The sequence below is a fragment of the Oreochromis niloticus genome, linkage group LG14, assembly GCF_001858045.2.
Source record: "Oreochromis niloticus isolate F11D_XX linkage group LG14, O_niloticus_UMD_NMBU, whole genome shotgun sequence".
Lineage (NCBI taxonomy): Eukaryota > Metazoa > Chordata > Actinopteri > Cichliformes > Cichlidae > Oreochromis > Oreochromis niloticus.
The window spans coordinates 4,221,578-4,242,909 of NC_031979.2; the positions used below are offsets into that span (position 1 = coordinate 4,221,578).

Sequence of the window (21,332 nt, forward strand, 5' to 3'; positions counted from 1 at the left end):
GACTCCATGCCACACAGATGTAAAACAGTGATCAGAAATAATGGTTATACAACTCAATATTAGTTGAGTGCTTAAAGGAAAAGCAAAATCCTCATTTCATTTTCAGTTTCTACTGTAAATACTCCAGTTTGTAAATGAAAATGCAGATACTTCTATTTTTGTGAACAACCTAATATTCTTTTTCTTCATTTTCAGTAAAGAAAAAATTGTTCATGTTTTCATTTGGGATTGAATGTGCACGGCTCCAGGGCCTTCGTATATATGGAAATAAATGCTATTAACTGTACCATAGACAAAACTGAAGGCAGAGAAACAAATAAACAAACCAAAAGTGGCTGTAGTAAAGGTCCGACAGAGCATCTAGACCTCAGTCAGTCACTGACTGCCAAAGATTTTCATCAAAGTTTTTAAAAACGATAATTTTCTTTAAAATCATATCAGGGTGTCCAGTTACTTTTAAGCTTCTGAAAAGGGCTGTCATTTCTAAACAGTTAATGCACCAACTTTGTGAGAGCCCTAACGTGTGACACCTTAATAACTGTATTTGCACCTGTTGCTGCTTCCTGTATTTTTGAATTAAACAACCATGAGGTACAGAAATTAAAACAAAACACGTTTCTTTCTGTTCCAACCCACAGTCTGCTTTTCATAGCGCACGTTATCACTTTGTCCATATTTACATTTTTTGTTGTTGTTGCGATACAAGCCTAGACCATGAGCGTTCTGAACGAACAGTATGATGACCAGGTCCGCGTCAACCTCACTGATAAACTCTTGATTCCAAATGTGCTCGGCACAATCATAGGCATTGGTTGTTACTGACAACAAGAAATAAAGCACGGCTGAACCATTTTTTAATAGGGGAGGGAGGGTAACACTATGCAATATATTCATTTTTGTAGAGCCTAGCTACAATGTTAATTGCAGCTCAAAGTGTTAATGTTAGCTTATTTTAATAAACAACATTGTCATAAGCAAACAGCTAGGGTGTGGCAAGAGATTATTTTAGGGTGGCACATGCCCACCCCTGTAGATCCGCCCCTGTCAGTACTGAACTTGCTGTCTCAGAAAGTGAAAACCAAACTAGAGCTCAAAGTGGAAGTAGAACAAGGCTGAAAATAACAGGCATAAACACTGAGTTTGTTCTTAGAAAATCTTTCTGTATTTACAGGTTTGAACAGACAAGCAGGTACAGACAAAGAGTGCTTATATACACAGCAGCACAAGATGTTAAAATGAGTGCTAAAACTATACGGTATTTACAGATGGACTACAGCGGAAAGTACAGACTAAGAACAAGTTTTATCACAAAACGTCTGGTACTCTACACAGTATCACAAATTCAATGAGCTGTACAGTTAAAAACCAAAAAATGGCAAATCTACATGAAATCCAATGTTTCTCCAATCGAGAGGCACTGAATTAAAAAGTATTTACATTATATATACATGTTATAGTGTATAAGCATGTATGTTTTCATACATATATAGCTACCTGTGGTGCAAAAGCAGCAAAAGAAATTAGAATGTATGGAATTCAATACTACAAAGGAAAAAAAAAAAAAAAAATGTTTGTGCTAAATGGGCTGACTGACAAAAAGGTTACACCATACATAACTAATATACTGGCAAAAACAAAGATTGAGCGCAAGGAAGTAATGTTTGCTCAAAGTCCTAACGGTCTGAAGTGAACACAAGGTTACGTCAGTCATTAAAAAGAAAAAAAGAAAAAAAAAAAAAAGATTGTCAATAATACTTCAAGTTCATGCAAAGATATAAACCATTAAAACAAAAACAAAAAAGAACTTTTCCCTGTTGACCAACCAGCTGTGCAGCTTTCCCTTCATTGTGACACAGAAGGTGCAAAATAAGAGGGAGGGCGGGGCTTCCTGTGCGGATTATGGAACAGAGTTAGAACGCAGTACGGGCACTTGGTGGGGAGGTACAGTCTCAGAGTCAGCCTCATCCTGGTTGGAAAAGCCGCTCGTTGTGGCAGTGCTGGGGGGTGGTGATGATGTGGAGGTGTTAGCGGTGGTGGTGAGGGTGGTGCTGATGACACTGCTGCTGCTGGTGTTGGTGCTTGTGCAACTGGCAGCAGGTGTAGTGGCCTGCTCCTCTTTGGGCTGCTTACTGGCAAACTCAGTGATGCTAAAGACAAATTGGAGGCAGCCCAGTTTGATGTAGCTGCCATGGTGGAGCAGGGCCGTGCCCTCCCAGCCTGCCCCGCTGCCTCCAATTAGACTGGAGCTACTCGCTTTGCAGCTACAAGACGGCTCAGCACCACCCTGACGTTGGCTACTCATCACTCCACCTACTGGCAACAACCCCACCACGGAGTTGGCTCCCTCGTCCTCTTCCCGTTTCTTACTGCGACCTACGCAAAGAAGAAAGACAGCAGGTCTGAGAAAGACGTCTGTACAGACTAGTGTCACGGTAAACTCCATTAATGTAAAGACAATGTAACCATGAAAAGATTTCACTGATTACATTTTATCCACAAAAATTAACACTTTGCTTTGAAAATAAGACTAAAAACATGTGGAAAGCTGAACTGTGGCAAACATGTTTTACACTCATCATCTATAAGCAGTTTCAGAGAAATTTGATTTAATGCTGTTTCACACTGCAGCTCTTTACTAATTAAACAGCTGTCCAAATGATCTTTTATAACAGATTAAGACTGGAAGCTCTATGTGATACGAGCAACATTCAGATTTTACATAACGTGGTCTGCCACAGAACAAGTATATCTGACTGCTCATTTTAGCACTTTATTTATTTACCTTTTTGATTGCTACAATGCCATATGCACCAAGTTTACCACTGTAAGTTTACTACATCCTCCAGCAATGAGAATACAATACAATGAGCTCACTGGGACTCTGAGCAGAACAAGAGCCAGCAGCTGCAGTCCAATAACATGGGTTGACTGAAGACAGCTAATGATGATGTTCATTTATTTATTTTATTTTTATATTAAGATAATATTATTCACTTAAGAATAGGCACGCATAGCTCATCACATTTCATAGGCCACTGTAAGGTATGAATTACAGCAAGTCTTCTTGTCATTGGTTCACTATACTGCACAAACTAATTACATGTATCCATTAAGAATGACAAATGTGACCTTGACCACAATTTGGATGAAGAACACTAAAAGCTGACCAATACTGCAGGAGAGTGTCAGCGTTGTAACAAACAGGACACTGACATTAAGCACATGGGGGGCTACACTTTCTGAAATTCTAGCCAAACTAAAAATGATTCTTTTCAGTATTAGAGTATAAATTAAAGTATTCCTTTAAGTTACAGAAGCAATGACGTTATGATTTCTTCACAAATAAAATTTTAACCATTTTAACTAGGGCTGGGCCATATTATACCGTTCACGGTAATACCGGTACAATGTTAGGCAACGATAAGAAAATGAAATATCGCAATAGAATATGGGTAAAACGCGCATGCGCAGTGCCTTTGTTTTTATACGCACATGGCTGATTGTTGAGTGAAACGGATGAACCAGAATTGGTTTGTAAAAATGGTGCAACTTCAGTGATGTGGAACCGGTTTGGTGTTTGTCCGTCAGATACACAACAAAGCACATTTTTTTGTAGAACATGCAAGCGGCCGTCGTTATTGCCGTATTTGTCGGACTAAGGTGCTCGTAAATCTGGGAGTAATCTGGGTCCTAAACTCCGTCCGCTTCAGGTCCCAAAGTCAAACGAACACACAGCATCACTGAGAGTTAAAAACTGTCTAAATTCTTTCATCTTTAATAAAACGATCAGCATTGCTGCTTTACCAGGTGTTTAACATCCAGGCATCCATGAAAACAGAATTTATTACATTTAACGGAGTTAGAAGTTAGCAGGAAGCTAGCGGAAGTTAGCTCACTAGTTTCGCTAGTTACCTAAGCATGATATAGCATGTTCTGACTAAGAGATTTCTGAAAAAATTCAAACGTACAGCTCTGCTATCACTTCCAACATAAATGAAGACAGAAAACTAAACAGCAGTAATGTTTGTAGGGTTACTGAAGTTGGGCTAGCTGGTATATAATGATGTGCTACGTGATCGCTAGCGACACAGCTATGTTAGCATAACATAAACAGTGAAGCTGGAGGATGAAGGCTAACACTTTTCCACTCTATTAAAGTTAACGTGAGGGTTCCCGATGGTTAGGGACAAATGCAATCGCATGGCAGGATGCTGTAAACGGACCAAACTTCAGTCAGGAGAACAACTGAGATAATCCATCCACAATACGAGGTTAGTCATTAATATACTGCAACAACATGGGAATAGAGCAGCTGTGATAGAATACAGCATTAATGAATCAATGGTACAGAAGTGGAGGAAGCAAGAAGAATGAGTTGAATAAAGTTTGATTTATCTGACTGCTTTGTTTCGCTTAATGTGCCTTATAATCCCGTGCACCTTATGGTCCGAAAAATACATATTTGGCTTTTTTATTTGGCACACTGCAGTTTAATGTTGCAAAGCACCTCTTTTTAACTTCAGTGGATATTATACATGGTTATGCTCAGGATATGTCAGCCCATTTCTACTGGAAATGCCTTTTGGTTAAACTTTCAGCAAGGAATTTGCATTTGCACTGTTAAATTTTTATATAGCTTTAATGCATATAAAAAACAGCTGCTTGTTTAAGTGAAAATAAATGGATGGGGGTTTTTTTTGCGCTAGTAAAGTTGTGGAGTTGTATTTTGTCTCGGATCAATTATATCGTCAGTTATATCGTTATCGCAAATTTTCAAATATATACCGTGATAAATATTTTTGGCCATATCGCCCTGCCCTACCTACAACATGCTCTAATTTTAACCAGAACACATACAGATGAGTGGCTAAGTGGAAGAAGATGGATGGATATTCATAAAATTGTGTTCATACAAAATCTATGAGTGACAACCTCATCAGCAGTCCAAATTTAAACTAACTGGGCACACAGACCTGGGTTCCTTCAAGCCAATCCAAACAGATGAAGGAGATGTACTCACGAATGATTCCTTGGACTTTGGCTACCAGGCCACTGGGTGGACATGGTGAGGTCTTCTCAGAGAAATCGCATGAGTACAGGACATTATCCACTGTGGTGCCATGCTCGCTATAGTTCAGAAGCTCATAATGCTTTGTATTCTGAAGGACGACAAACACACACACACAATTTACATCTTGGTCACTAACAACCACAGGAGCACTCTGCAGAGTGATGTAGTTTAAAGGCCTTACCTCATCATAGAAAATACAGGCATGTTTCCCCGATATGTAGTTGCAGTGACCGTAGTTTGTAAGGCACACATCCATGTCAGCACCTAAAAGAAACAGTTAAAGACTTAAACACCCTTTCCCACAACACAAAGAATATAGATTTGCAACATGGATTTTTTTTCTGCAATATTGATGTGTCAAAATGTATTTTAATGTCCTGCACTCCAATGTGACATATTGTGTTTTTGTCCAATAGTTTTTATTCCACATGGTCCTGTTGTAACCCTCACAGGTCTAACAACTTACTTTCACAGACAACTTGCTTAAAATATTCCGATTTAAAGATGAAGGTATCAACTATCACTCAAACTGACTAATGCAGAGATTGGGAGCTAGTACAGGCTCAATATATTATTATATTATACTCTGTCGTGTATTGCTGCCTGTCGTACAGAAGTACAGTCATGGTTAAAAGGATACCTTCTGTCAAGGTTTACATATTAGGACAAAATGAAAATCATCTGGGTCTTCCCAGGTCTTGAAATACAACCTCAGATGAACTATAAAATATGACATTACACTGTCATGTATTTGACAAAAACTAAGCCAAAATGCAGAATTAGTGTATGAAACACTAAGCAAACCCTTACTGCTTCCATAGAAATAAAGATGGCAAGTAGCAGGTACATACTGCTAATCAAACGCAATTGATTAACTGATTATCAGCATGAGTGACCACCTCTATAAACTCAGAAGCATTCTGGTGTGTGTCAACATAATGCCAAAGAGGAAAGATGTCTTAAAGAATAAATGAGTGCTGCACGTCAGCATTTGAAGTGGCATAAAGCCAGTCCCAAACACGCTCATAATTGTACCATGAGAAGGATTATTCACTATTCAAGTGGAAAACATTCAAGACAGCTGCAAAATATTCCCAGGAGGTAAAGTCCCCAAAAATTCACCTAGGATCAGGCAGTGCAATGACTCCAAGCACATCAGCAAACCTACACAAGAATGTCTGGTGGTTCTGCAAGCTAATGAATCATGGCATGTTGTTAGTTTTTCCACAACCTGCTTCTGCATCACTTCCCATTTTTATATCTGTAGGAGTGATTAGCTCAGGTCCAAGACACCAAACCAGGAGCCCTGGTATACCTGCTGTGTTGGCAGCTTTGCGTGTCAGCGGTAATACCATCACACAGCTATATCCATTCATGCTAGCTGTTACGGTGCACGTGTACGTGCTACAGTATTCTTCTTAACAATAGGTGTTGCCAGTCCTCCAAATCAGCGCTGGTATAGAAGGAGAAGTCAAAGTTGGAAGCCAAGGAATTTCAAAGTTTTTGCCACGTTTCAAAGCTTCAACATCTCCCTCTGTATAACCTGTGAATCTCTAAACTTCTGCACTGATATGATGTTAGAATACCATTAAAAACAGACTTTAACCCAGCTGCAGCAGCAATGGAACAATGCATCAGACTATAAAAATGGACAAGTCCCCTCCGTGAATCGCTGCCTTATTGTGGGGCAGGGGTTTGTGTGTCCCAGGGGCTATGTTGTCTGGGGGCTTTTGCCCCCTGGTAGGGTCTCCCATGACAAATTGGTCCTGGTTGAGGGACCAGACAAAGAGCGATTCAGAAGACCCCTATGACAAGACCATCGAGGGAACAATTCACTCTGTCCGGGATAGGGTTACCGGGGCCCCGCCCTGGAGCCAGGCAAGGGGAGGGTGCCTGAGGGCGAGCACCTGGTGGCTGGGCCTTCGTCCATGGGGCCCGGCCGGGCACAGCCCGAAAAAGGGACATGGGCACATCTTCCTGCAGGCCCACCACCCGCAGGAGTGCATTGTGAGCCAGGCGGCGGCCAAGACTGGCAAAACGTCAGGCGACTCAGGAGGGGAAAGCAGTGTTCTACCTGCACTGTGTATAGTGCGGGTGGAGTGCTGCTGAATTCGACTGTGAAAATTGTCGGGCGGTGGAAGGAATACTTTGAGGACCTCCTTAATCCCACTGGCACGTCTTCCGTGGATAACCCGCCAATCTCTGGGGGCGAGGTCACTGAGGCAGTTAAACAACTCCTTGGTGGCAGAGCCCCTGGGGTGGATGAGGTCCGCCCCAAGTTCCTGAAGGCTCCGGATCTTGTAGGTCTGTCTTGGTTGACACGCCTCTACAATGTTGCATGGAGACCAGGGGCCGTACCTCTGGATTGGCAGACTGGGGTGGTGGTTCCAATCTTTAAGAAAGGGGACCGGAGGGTGTGTTCCAACTACAGGGGAATCGCACTCCTCAGCCTCCCTGGGAAAGTCTATGCCAGGGTGCTGGAGCGGAGAGTCTGTCCGTTAGTCGAACCTCGGATTCAGGAGAAACAATGTGGTTTTCGTCCTGGTCGTGGAATACTGGATCAGCTCTTCATCATCTCAAGGATACTTGAGGGTGCATGGGAGTTTGCCCAACCAGGCTACATGTGCTTTGTGGACTTGGAGAAGGCATTCGACCGTGTCCCTCAGGGGGTCCTGTGGGGGGTGTTCCAGGAATATGGGGTGTCTGGGCCATTCAGTCCTTATACAACCGTTGCGTTGCCGGCAATAAGTTGGACTCGTTCCTGGTGGGTGATGGGCTCTGCCAGGGCTGCCCTTTGTCACCGATTCTGTTCATATTTTTTAAGGACAGAATTTCTAGGCGTAGCCAAGTGGTGGAAGGCTTTCACTTGGGTGGTCTCAGGATCTCATCTATGCTTTTTGCAGATGATGTGGTTCTGTTGGCTTCATTGGGTGATGGCCTCCAGCTCGCCTTGGAACGGTTCACAGCCGAGTGTGAAGCGGTGGGAATGAGAATCAGCACCTCCAAATCTGAGGCCATGGTCCTCAGCTGAAAAAGGGTGGAGTTGCCACTCCGGGTCAGGGACGAGTTCCTGCCCCAAGTGGAGGAGTTTAAGTATCTCGGGGTCTTGTTCACGAGTGACGGGAGAAGGGAGCAGGAGATCGACAGACGGATTGGTGCGGCGGTCGCAGTCATGCGGACACTGTACTGGTCTGTTGTGGTGAAGAGAGAGCTTAGTGTAAAAGCGAAGCTCTCAATTTACCGGTCGATCTATGTCCCTACCCTCACCTATGTTCATGAGCTATGGGCAGTGACCGAAAAAACGAGATCGCGGAAACAACCGGCAGAAATGGGCTTCCTCCGAAGAGTGGCTGGCCTCTCTCTTAGAGATAGGGTGAGAAGTTTGGCCATTCAGGAGAGGCTCAGAGTAGCGCTGCTGCTCCTCCACATCGAAAGGAGCCAGTTGAGGTGGTTCGGGCATCTGACAAGGATGCCTCCTGGGTGCCTCTTGGGTGAGGTGTTCCGGGCATGTCCCATTGGGAGGAGGCCCCGGGCCAGACCGAGATTATATCCCTCGGGTGGCCTTGGAACACCTTGGTGTTCCCCCCGGACAAGCTGGAGGAGGTGGCTGGGGAGGGGGAGGTCTAGCCTTCTCTGCTTGGGCTGCTGCCTCCGCAACCCAGCCCAAATAAGCAGAAGAAAATGGATGGATGGATGGATGGATGGATGGATGGATGGATGGATGACCAGCAGAGATGACAGCTTACAACATGTAACATCAATTTTGCTATATGGTGACATTTGCCAGGCACCACACAGCAGGTATAATGGGGCCCTACCTATGTTGTACTTCTGTCTTACTAAACTTTAGTCACAAGGCAAGAATATAACCTAAATCAAACATGCTTAACTGGAGTTTGGTGAACTGGTATGATTTTATAAAAGTACATCAGAGCAGCTTTAATTGTATTCTCCTACGTGAACCTTTCCCCATCAAAGGTGAAACCTAAGAGTTGCTCAGAGCCAGGGCACAGAACGCAGCAGGGTCAAAGTCACAGCGACAGAATGTCCTACCTGATCCTATGTGTAACGTCCTATAGCACATGCTGACAGCTGCTCCTTTTCCTGTCAGAGGGTAAAAGACCGCTCGGGCTTGCACCTTTTTCTGACCTGGAAGGAGGAGAGTGTAGGTTTTAATAATTAGAACAAAACAGCAATCAAACAGCAGAAAAACTGACTTCTTGACAAGTAAACAGACTAAATTGTAGTGCAAAGGTGTCTTACTGTTTGGGTGGGGTGCTGAGGTTTTTGGGGTAGTGCTGGTGGTGGGGGGAGGTTGAGTACTGGGCACTTTGGGAGCAAAGAGCTGCTGGATCCTCTGATAGGCCAAGAGCTTGATCATCTCTGCATCCAGTTTGTCAAGCTCGATCCCTGCACACACACACACACACACACACACACACAAACACACAACCGCTAGAAGCTAATTACATCTTCGTGTGCTTCATAGCAGAACACAGCAATACAAAGGCTCTTAAAGTGTCACATGTGGCCACAGAGTGACAAACTCACCCCCATCCTCCTCTTTTCCATCCTTCATGCAGCTGGACAGGTTGGTGATGGAGGACAGTGTGTTGGGCAGCAGTGAGTCCATCAGTGCAGGAGCAGCCTTTATGTCTGAGGGAAAGGAGAAGAAAAAAATAACAGACAAATTGATGAGATGAGATAAGAGAAGGACTAGTTTTTGATAGTTCAGTATAAAGGAAAAAAGTGCACAGGAACTATTACTGAGATATAAGGTAAAGCAAGTTATATCTGAATAACCTTTTTTTTCCCTTCATAACTGTATAACTGAAAATAAAATGTGCTCTTAAATGACCATGTATCCTTTTGGTAAATGGGGCCTCACGATACAAAGCATGCAAGAAAACTGTTAGCACTACAGATTATGTTAGCAATTGAGTATTCAACCAATAGCAATAGTAAATATTCAAATGAGAGAAAACTCAGGTCTTTCAAAATGAACTTCTCATTTGTTCCCACTTGTTTTGATAGTTTAACTATATACATTATCTGCCAAAAGACCTCAACTCTTTCATTGTATTTTCATCCCATATCAAAATCACATTTCCACTTTTTTGAAGAAACATTTTCCTAAAGACAAAAAACAGATAAATTATTAACAGTAGAAATAACGGAATAAGAATTTTAAGTGACCTGCCAAATAAAATAAGCTATGCATCCCATGTATCCTAGACTAAAGCATAAAATAAAATGGCCTTCTTCCCATCTTCTTGGAGTTCTTTCTTACATTATAAGGGGAAAAAAAGAGTTCTGACAGTATTGCAGCTCCTAGATGAAGTAGAGTTGGTCTGTGTGCATGTGTGTTAAAGTGTGCTAGTGAATGTGTATAAGCCTTCAAACAAGCATGTAGTGCCTGCAGTGAAGAAAGGTGAGCATATAACCATTCTCAGTTCTGAGGCCTTCTCTGTGCTTTAATGCAATGTTTCCTGCTGCACAAAACAGACGTTATGATAGTGGAGATAATAATAATAATAATAATAATAATAATAATAATACTTCAGCCTAACAGCATGACTATTAACACAATTTCTTTAATGTTAAAAATGTATTTATATTATTTTAAATATTTAAAATAATGTTGCTAAAGCCTTAAATTAAATGTTCTCTCATAGACCCCATGGCACCCATTTACTGCCAACTGACACACATTGCACAAAACCCCCACAACACCTCCTCCAAATGGTGAGCACATGGGGGGTGGGCCCATATCATCTCTTTAGCCTGTACACAGCCAGGCTGCATGGGCTAAAACAGTCTCTGGTTAGACTCCTTTGAGCTCCCTCCCCAGGCCTGGCTCCAGGGTGGGGCCCTCATAATCACTATAGCTACTGTACATTATCTCTTACACTTTAAAGTATTATTAAAATAAATTATTATTATTATTATCATTAGCTGTATAAAGTGAAACATTAAGACTGCAGCTTTGACATTTCTGATGTGTACCTGGAGTAGGTGCTGAACCAAACTTCACTGAGTCGTGCTCCTGGCTGCCTCTAGATGGTGCATCTGTGAAGGAACTGCTGGTGATTGAGAAGGAGGGCTTTTCATCGGTGCTCATACACTCCTCCTGGGGCTCTGTCTGGCTCCTGTGGTTCTGATGGCCACTGTGGGGCCATATCGTGGGGGCAGTGGGGCAGTTCTGTTGAGCACATGCATTTACAGAGCTCTCGGGTTCCTTCTTAACCATTTCTGTTCCTATGTGGTTCACCAGTGCAGAGGCAGAAGCTGAGTCTGATGGCGTTTTCCCAGGCTTCAGTCTGTTCTGTAGCTCAGCCTGCCTGCAGGAATCTGAGGCACTGTTACAGTCTACAGGTCCATTGGCTCTGGGAGGCTGAACCAATTCCAGAGGTCCATTAGGTTTCCTACAGTTCTGACATGGTGTCACGGTGCATTTGCAAAGAACTAGCCCTGATGGGCTGTCCTTGGAAAGAGAGGCCCCCTGGGAGTCACTGGGTGTACTGCAAGCTTTAGAGCAGGCATCAGGGGAAGAAGTCCTTTCTAATGAGGCCTGAGTTTTCATGTCCTCTGATGGTCCACTTGATTGTGTATTTGCTTTCTGTTCAAAGTCCCACTCTGTTGATGAGGCCTTCTGTTTGATGGATAGGTGTCGCATGATACTGCACTGGAGAGCGATGACATCCTGAAGCCACTGTTCAACACAACACATGTATGTTATTATAAAGAAGCAACCAGCAGGTCTGTTGAGAGGCCCTCCTCTTCATCAAGAATTCATTTATATCACTCGAACAAACAGATACCAGAATTTGTCTTTTGCTGCAATTTTCAATTAATTACTCAAAGCTCTACAGTCTACACAGTCTGTGAAACAAAACAGACTTTTTAATGCAACTGTTGCAATGTGAAGGTTTGGAAGTGTAGTGAAGCAGTTGGTTCAGCTTTCACAACTTCTGAAACTGAATTTTCTGTTATTTTCTGATAAACACAGTACACAGGATGTGTCAGTGTTTCATTTATCTACACCAAAAATCTAACTCTCAAAAAACTTCTTGTCCAAACTCTCTTCATAGTAATCCAAAATGAAAAGGAAAGCGATCAATCATCTTTAAACTACACTCCTATTAATCTCACATTCGATTACATCAGATGATACAGATTTTAGCACACAGAAGCCTGCTTCAGGGAACTATCATTACAATCGGACTTAAAGAACATGTTAGGCAGCTGCTGGTTTCTCTTGTGCCTACCTCCTGCTGCTCAGCCTCTGTGGTGAAATGCTTTGTGGGCTGATGGTCAGGAATGCCACTGCAGACCAGCTCCAGCTGGCGCACCCCTGCAGGAAGCAGCATGGGCGGAGGATTCTGGTACTGGGACTTGATGGCATCTGGCACCTGAATAAAAACACTGATTGTTAGAGACAATCTAACACTTTCTAGCAAATTAGCCACTATGTTCAGATGTTTCTAAGAATAGCATCTAACTCACAAAGGTCAGTTCACATACAAGTGCACAACTGCTTAAATTTATGGCTGTCAGTATCTAGGTATTACTGTCTTAGTGAAACAGATATATTATTAAAGTCATCAATTTCCTAGATCTCCACCTGTGTTCCAGTGGCCAAGAAAAAAGGATTATATGAAATCCAACACACTGCACCGTCACACTGAGACACAGGTCTACCTTGATGGTTTTCTTGTTGCGCTGGTGAGTGGTGCGCCGGTTTGGAGCATTCTGCCGATGTACTCTACGCAGGAAGTCCAACTTAACTGCGTGCTGGGACATCCTGTCCTGGAACTGATCGAAGAGCTGACAGCGGCTGGACAGGCTGAGGCTCCTCTGATTCAGCTGCACAGCAAACAAACATTTGAGATAAAACAGAAAAATATATTAATAAAAATTTATGTCAATAAAAGGAAAAGGAAAGCAGCTTTAGCTTAGAATCAGCACAGCGCATCTTACTACTAAGTGCTCGACATGGTTTGGACACATCCATTTGCCGGCAGGTAAAGCTGTGAGTGGAGGGTCCAGACAGTCCATGTGGAACAGGAGGGGACAGTAATCGCACTGGATCAGCGGAGCCAACCTGCAACTCCTGAGAGACCAAATAAATAGAATTAGTACCTGCTGTCATCGCTTCGGGGCTTCGTCTACTTCTTTGCACTGTGCTCCAGAACTCCTGACCTGTTGCATGAAAAGCAGATTTTGACTGGCAAAGGGACTAGACCATTGGGATCCAGTTCATGCTGAGGCCTCCTGAATGGCTTTCCAAGCAGCTCTTCTTTTTTCCTCCGTTTACTGCTGCCTAGAAATCCAAACAAAAGAGCAACATTTAAGAAACGGCCCAAACTGCATATATAAAGAGGTATTTTAAACTTAGGGCGCTGAATGAAATCATATTTTGTTAGTCATTATGACTGACTGACCTGGTAGTGCAGTGGTGCAGGTGAGCTCACTCGGCAGCTGAAATTGAGTGGGGTTTCTCTCCATAGCAGCCGCTATTAGGAGCTGAAAGGGCCTCTTGAGGAGTCGCGGTGTCGGAGCAGAAACTGTAGAACTCTCGAGCTCTGCACCCTGAACTTCATCCTCAGGCTCTGCTGCCTCCTCCTCTCCATCGTTCTGCTCCTCTGAGGGGGTTGGGGTGGATGAAGTGTTGGAATTTGGAGTCCCAGGTCGGCTGCTTGGCCTGCTGCTGGTTCTGCGGTCCAACAATCGTACCTGGGCCACTCGTAGACCAGGGCCTGCAGCTCCAGCCCCTGGAGGTAGACCATCAAGCCGCAGCGGGCCAGCGTTGAGCTCCAGCTCCACGGCCGGAGAAGCGCACCGCTTGGAGGAGGATTTCTCTGGCAGGCCGTTGGTCTGTTCAGACTTCTGTTCTCTTTTCTGTACATATTCGCACACAAAACCCAAACACTGATTTAAAACACCATCTCTTGACCCTGCTGTCTTAGCTAGTTAGAGGCCAATCTCCAACCTTCCTTTTATCTCAAAATTGTTGAAAAAATAATTTTAAAAAAGCTAACAGATCATCTGCAGGGGAATGGCTTATTTGAACACTTTCAGTCAGATTTCAGACCAATCACAGCACAGAAACAGCTTTAGTGAAGGTTACGCATGATCTTCTTATGGCCTCTGACAGTGGACTCATCTCTGTGCTTGTCTTGCTAGACCTCAGTGCAACGTTGAATACTGTTGACCATAATATTTCATTAAAGCGATTAGAGCATGCTGTAGGTATTTACTTCTGCAGTGGTTTGTATTACGGCTGCCACGATTTGTCGGCTAGTCACAATTACGTCGACGATCGTCGACGACTAATTTAATAGTCGACGCGTCGTTTGAAGCTTTGTAAGATCCCGAAAGACGCTGGAATAAGTAGTAGGATTTAAGAGTGTAATAACGGACTGAAACAGAAGATGGCAGCACTGCATGTACAAGGATGCCAGCTGCCGTTAAACCCTGAAGAAGAAGAAGCAGTCCTGGCACATTGTTTTCAGATCCCCGCTGTCTTTCGCTACTCAGGTTAAACACGATATATAAGTCACTTTGATAACTTTAAAATGTTATTGTTTGGCTTTTTTCAGTGTTTGATTTGTTCCTGAGTAAATCGGTTTGCCTGAGATTAAAGTTTTTTCACACAGCTGAATAAACATCAAACAGAAAACGGATTAAACAAAAGTGTGAGATGGTAGAATTTACTCCAATGTCCTGTTATACTTTAGATAGCAAGGAGCAGACGGCTGAGTTTATTAAACTCCACTGAGACAATCTGCAAATTTCATTAAAAGTTTAATAAACTATCATCTTGTCTTTATTTTTAGTTAGCGCATACCTTAAACACTTCAAGCTGTAAGATAATGATAGTTTATATGAGAGCAGACGCATGCTGGTGCAATAAGCTGTACGTTTTACGTGCAGTGGATGCATGATCTGATTAGTCAACTAATCGCAAAAATTATCGGTGACTAGTCGACTATCAAAATAATCGTTTGTGGCAGCCCTAGTTTGTATCATATCTATCTAATAGACTCCAATTTGTTCGTGTAAATGGAGAGTCCTCTTCACACACTAAGGTTAATTATGGATATGCTAGGACCAATTCTGTTTATATTTTAAATGCTTCCCTTAGGTAGTATCATCAGAAGGCACAGCATACATTTGCACTACTATGCAGAGGACACCCAACTTTATTTATTCAGAAAGCCAGATAACACACACACCAATTAGTTAAACTGCAGGAATGTCTTAAAGACATAAAGACCTGGATGGCCGCTAACTTTCTGCTTCTAAATTCAGATCAAACTGAGGTTATTGTACTTGGCTCTGAAAATCTTAGAAATATGGTATCTAAGCAGATTCTTACTCTGGATGGCATTACCTTGGCCTCCAGTAACACTGTGAGGAACCCTGGAGTCATTTTTGACCAGGACCTTCAATGCACATATTAAACAAATATCTAGGACTGACTTCGTCCAATTCTAATCTTTGCGTAATATTTCTAAAATAAGAAATATCCTGTCTCAGAGTGGCGCTGATAAACTACTTCATGCATTTATTACTTCTAGGCTGGACTATTGTAATTCATTATTATCGGGATTGTCCAAAAACTCCCTGAAAAGCCTTCAATTAATCCAAAATACTGCAGCAAGAGTACTGACAGGGACAAGAAAGAGAGAGCAGATTTCTCCTATATTGGCTTCCCTCCATTGGCTCCCTGTTAAATCCAGAATTGAATTCAAAATCCTGCTCCTCACATACAGCATATGTAAAAGCATATAGTTAGGGCTGGATCAGTTGACCCTCAATACTCCCTTAGTTATGCTGCAATAGGTGTAGACTGCTGGGGTAGTATTTTTTCTTCAGTCACCTTTCTCACTCACTATGTGTCGCGGCAGATGGCCACCCCTCCCTCAGCCTTGTTGTGCTGGAGGTTTCTTCCTGTTAAAAGGGAGTTTTTCCTTCCCACTGTTGCCAAAGTGCTTGCTGATAGGGGGTCAAATGATTGTTGAGTTTTTCTCTGTATGTATTATTGTAGGGTAAAATATTATTGTGATTTGGCGCTGTATAAATAAAATTGAATTGGTCCAATTTATCAGTACATAGAACACACTCTTCGGGATACATTTCAAAAGCAGAATGAATCAAATGTGTAACAGAACATCTGTCACTCACCTTCTTCCGAACATTGCAGCGATGACACATCCATTCCCCTGGAGGAAGCATTTCTTCACTCAGAGGTGGGTTGCTGTCGTAAGAAGACAGAAATTAAATATTTAATAACAGAAAATGAATCATAATTTCTAATTCCCATTTCATTCAAATGAAAAACTGATTTGATCCCATTGTTTTGGCATCAAAACAAAAGTCTAGTTTCTTCTGTCTCCATCTGGTGGGCCAATGGCTGCATTACAATAAAAACATCCATACAGTGCAAAATAATGGCAGTTTTCAATGTTATACTTTCATTACAGTAGCTGACACATTCATTAATAATCAATTGTTCCCAATGTTTTACACTACATACTGCCCACATTCAAGAAGACTTCGTCAGATCCACCTCATTTCACCTTATCATTTTTTAAAATTATGTCTGGTTAACTGTTACCTTGGTATTTCCATCACTCATCTGCTACTTACAACCACCATTCGTTTAACAGTTATTCATAAAATTACACTTAGTGACCAAACTGAACCATCTATCCATTATGCTTTGTTACTCCTTTCTTTTTAACTTGCATTTTTAACCATGGTGGTGCAGTGATTAGCACCGTTGCCTCACAGCAAGGAGATCCTTAGTTTGATTCTACCACCTGGCCAGGCCTTTCTGTGTGGAGTTTGCATGTTCTCCCCATGTTCGCGTGGGTTCTCTCTGGGTACTCCGTCTTCCTCCCACAGTCCAAAGACATGCAGTTAGCAAGGTTGGGTAAATTGATGATTCTAAATTGCCCATAGGTGTGAATTTGAGTGTGAATGGTTGTTCGTCTCTACGTGTTCGCCGTGCGACAGACTGGCCAACTGTCCAGGGTGTACTCTGCCTCTCGCCCTATGGTAGCTGTCATAGGCTTCAGCTCCCCTAGCGACCCTGACGAGGATAAGTGGAAGAGAATGGCTGGATGGATGCATACCATTAGTTTGCTTGTAGTAAGCGTATTTAACTACTTTTTCTTTTGATTCATTATTATTTGTCTATTTTAACAATTTATTCATTTCTATTGGCTGTTTGTTTCTATAGTTTCTAGTCAACTTTAAACTTCTTTTTTCCCCCTGATGCATCTGGTATATGAATTCATAATTGCAGAATTTAACATTAAAATTAACTGGACTTAAGACATACAATACATATCCAGTAAAATGACAACAATAATAAATTTCTCCACAGATTTAAAAAAATGAAAAAAGTTTTTTTAATGATGCTTTTGTGTTTGAAGTGGTCACATGTGAGATGCACTGTGCATGGGACAACTGAACTGTCACGCCATGTAACACTGTCTTTTACATTATAGACATTAGAGCAGCAAAATTCATGAATACATATTCAAAATCTGAAGGCGTCCACACGTTTGGCTATATATGTACAGACGGGTTTTATACGGTTTTCAGGTGACAGTCTGTAAAAGTAGTAATACAGAAAAAATGAGACGGGTATTTATTTATCGCTGTGGCACCGAAAATACCTCAACAAACGCTGTTATACCCGTCCAAAAAAACTGCGGAATATTTCGTCCGTATTATTAATGCACCCCTTTTCCATCAGAGTTGATTTTAAAGGTTTGTAAGATGGCGGTGGAAGAAGGGGGGAAAGAGCAGCGAGGTCGCCATATTGTAAACAGAGGCTACATTTTTACCAGCAGCTCCGCTGGTTGCAGCCTCGGCAGGAGGGGAGGACCGACTGCAAGCTAATTCTAGCCTCTTGCAGACACGACATATTTAAGCATTTATTTTAACTCCTGTATGTTATAATTTCATTAGCGACGCGTGAAAATAAGTTTGCTATACACTTTCAAACTCTATAAAGTCCAAAAGTCAGTATATAAGATAGACGACTGGTATAACGGTGCACAGTCCTCCCAGAGCAAGAAAACATTCTGGTCTGTTACTTAAATTATCAGTTGCTATCTTAGATCACCAAACGTCTTTTAATTAACTTCAACTGCTTTATTTCCTGAGATTCTGAAAACGTCTGCAAGTAAATTCGACATGCAAGCAGTTTCCAGGGAAAATGGGAGTTAATAATAAACCTTACAGAGGGCAACACAGCGGCTTCAAGCCGGCCTCCATGGTTAACGTGAACGGAGAACACAGCGGGAATTTCGGAAGAACAATTGATGGTTAAAGTTGACTTTTCATTGATATAAGCGTGAGCTTTTGTAGCGAAAAAACTATGAGGCAAAATGAAATCATTTAACAGATTATTTCTTTACACATTTCAAATCATGTGTCTACGGGAATCGGAACCACCGAGAAACGGTAACCGAGGACAATCACTTGAGTTAGCATTCAGCCATCTTACACATATAACTGACGGGGACTCTTAGTTGTTTCCGCTTGTTTCATCAATTCTCTACGTGTTTTTTAGTCAAATAACTTACCAGCACTGGAGATGGAAAGCTGCAGGACAGTGGTCACAACACAGCAAGTCTCCCCCTTCCCTGCAACTATCGCAGGTGTCGTGGTTAGTCGCCCTGCCGCTCCTCCGGACGTCCCTCACCAGTTTCCGACTCCGTTTCTCTACCTCTTCTGACTTCGGGGGCGCCAGCAGTGTTTGAATTTGCTGAAAAAGTTGTTCAGCTGTTTAGTGCGACATCGCGGCTGTCCTTTGCTTGTCTAGTGTCCGCTGTGACGTTTATAGAGAGCGGTAACAGTAATTTGTGGCCTCCGTTACCAAGCCGAATTAGCTAGCTAAGCGCTTGACAGCGGGCTATAGTGATGATGACAGCTGCGATTCAAATTTGGTAAAATATATTAAAGTGCTAGCAACAGAGGAATGTTTCGCTTAATTAAGGCCTTAGACATAGCAGCCTTACCTCCATTAAGCCCCCAGAGGTATCCAAATCGTACACAATCGTTGGGGTCTCCATTTTGTCCCACATTCATCCAGAAACAGACTTTGCAAAAGGAATTTGCGAACCAAGTGCCTCGGTGCTCACAATAACCACGATAAATCCTGTAAGAAATTACTTCCCGAATGATTTCGGTGAGAGGATGTCTGGTAAATCGACGTTAGCTATCGTTAGCTGCCCAAAGGAGCTAGCTAGGCAAACGTCAACCAGTCAAGGTTGTGAAGCTAGCGGTCTCACTAGCTGCCGTAGTTGGCCATAAAAAGGTAACAAAAATGACGTCTAACTATGTAGTTAAAATACTGATTCCTTAGCACCACTTTTTATGTGTAAGTGCCACGAAAACATACAGAATTTTCTAACAGTAGACTACTGCTCTTAGCTACACAATCCATCTGCGGCCTAGCTGGCCAGCCATGATTCTTGTTTCTGCTCCTGCAAAAAGGAGCGCTGTAAATCTGCAAAGCCCCCCGCTCCCATTGTCAAAACAAAATGTAACCAAACAATCCAGGAGAAAACTAGGTGTAGTACGGCCCAAAACCTGGTTTCCGACAGCGTCCGGAATGTATAATCCTCAAATCAAGTATGTGGAAATGCAAATTTGGTTGATGTTATTGTTGTGAAAAGGCTGTGCATCTATACTGGCTGCTAGCAACATCCTTACAGTTGGCGCAACCGCGCACACCGGACACGCATGCGTATTGGAACGGATATAGATAATTTCGGATACACTATAACGAACCGGTAAAACATTATCTACACGGTGTTTTTGACTGGAACTGACGTTTTGAAGTTATTTTTTTTGCTATGACTTTCCCTGTAGATTACCTTATAGCACTACTCATTACTATTGTGCACACGTACTTGTGCTGCTACCGCGAGTAGCATTAACTGCTCCTTGCTTCAATTGCTTTATTGTTTGTTTATGAACACTACTCATGCAATTTGCACTTCTGCTACAATAGCGTTTCAGCTGCTCAAATTACCATCTTAATTCTTCTTCCGCTTGCTCAACATGTAGTCTATTTCAACATGTAGTCTATGTAGACAGCAAGTCCATCCATCCATTCTCTTCCGCTTATCCTTATCGCGGGGTGGCTGGAGCCTATCCCAGCTGGATGACGGCAAGTCAGTTATTCTAACAGAAATGTTCAATTCAGATCAATTTAGTTTTAATTATATAGCACCAAATCACACCAGCTGTCACTGTCATCAAAGCGCTTAGTTATCCTTCTACCAATCAGACTTTTCTGACAGAGGGCATTGTCTATTTTGCAGTCAAAGTCCTCACTGGATTAGTCTGCTGAAGTCTGAAACACATTCTTTAATTAAGAGAGGACCAGACTGTGCAAAGTGAAACGCTGAAGTAATGCACAGATCACTAGAAAACAAAGACATCCAAAACATTAACAAATCAATAATCCACCTCTATATTCTCTTAAACCAAAGATTTATTTAAGAATTTATGAAGCCCTAATTCCCGTATTTTCCATCTAGCACATAAATAATGTAATTTCTCACTTAAATACAATTTGTATTTATAGCAGGTTTATCGGGTTTTTGTTAACCAGATCACACCAACTATAGAGTCTGACCAGATCTCGAAACACCAAATGTAGGGTAAACAATATGTGTGTGTGACACCTTACTAATGCTGAGAGGTGATGAAAACTAAATCTGGAAACAAAAAACAATGCTAGTTAACAGTTTGGCATCAGTTATGTGAAGGACAAATATACTGCCATTTATGTGAATGAAAATTTCCAAACTTAAAATAGAAGGTATGATCTCTTTTTTTGTGGAACCATGTCTATCATATTAAGTATTAAAGTATTAAGTATTAAAACTGTTTAAATATACTTTAGCAGCCAAACTGTCTGTTTCAGTTTTAATAGCAATTAATCCATAGGTCAGCACATGGACTGATTCTTGGTAAATGGACTGATTGCTATGCAGCACTTTTCTGCTCTTGCAGAGCACTTATAGCACATCAGTTTTGAGCCACACTTTTTCATCTTGGTGTTCTCTATTGCAAACTAGAGCACATTAAAATGTGGGGCATTGCATCAATACATGGGACTGGTAGACAAGGAATAAAAATGCTGTGCAGGCCCACTTAAAGTAGGCGCATGATCACCACATCCACAGCAAGTAAAGGTCCTGCATTTAAGTCTCAGTAAAATAGA

General features: G+C 42.1%; 1 protein-coding gene across 2 annotated transcripts; it reads right to left on the minus strand.

The window, feature by feature from the left end:
* Window positions 1–1,139: 1,139 nt before the first annotated feature.
* On the minus strand, window positions 1,140–19,847 carry LOC100692770 (PHD finger protein 12). 2 transcript variants are annotated; one of them, XM_019345184.2, is made up of 15 exons: window positions 19,114–19,846; window positions 18,679–18,860; window positions 16,262–16,334; window positions 13,516–13,972; window positions 13,274–13,394; window positions 13,052–13,184; window positions 12,773–12,937; window positions 12,340–12,483; window positions 11,078–11,783; window positions 9,623–9,727; window positions 9,335–9,481; window positions 9,125–9,220; window positions 5,253–5,335; window positions 5,021–5,159; window positions 1,140–2,373 (listed from the first exon to the last, which is right to left on the minus strand). In XM_019345184.2, exons 1-15 carry the CDS (start codon window positions 19,177–19,179, stop codon window positions 1,898–1,900), a joined length of 3,093 nt encoding a protein of 1,030 aa, XP_019200729.1. In that variant the 5' UTR covers window positions 19,180–19,846; the 3' UTR covers window positions 1,140–1,897. The 2 variants fall into 2 exon arrangements, with proteins under 2 accessions (XP_019200729.1, XP_019200730.1); XM_019345185.2 differs by lacking the exon at window positions 5,021–5,159 and having other exon boundaries at window positions 2,174–2,373; window positions 19,114–19,847.
* Between the last annotated feature and the right edge of the window lie 1,485 nt (window positions 19,848–21,332).

What these genes read in the sequence shown, in the direction of transcription:
- LOC100692770 (XM_019345184.2), bottom strand. Translation starts at nt 19,179, where the DNA reads ATGTGGGACAAAATGGAGACCCCAACGATTGTGTACGATTTGGATACC. An exon ending in TGGTTCAGCACCTACTCCAG is followed by an intron (nt 9,728 to 11,077) that starts GTACACATCAGA and finishes CCTTTCCCTCAG; the next exon opens with ACATAAAGGCTGCTCCTGCA. An exon ending in CAAAGTCCAAGGAATCATTC is followed by an intron (nt 2,374 to 5,020) that starts GTGAGTACATCT and finishes TTCTTTGCGTAG; the next exon opens with GTCGCAGTAAGAAACGGGAA.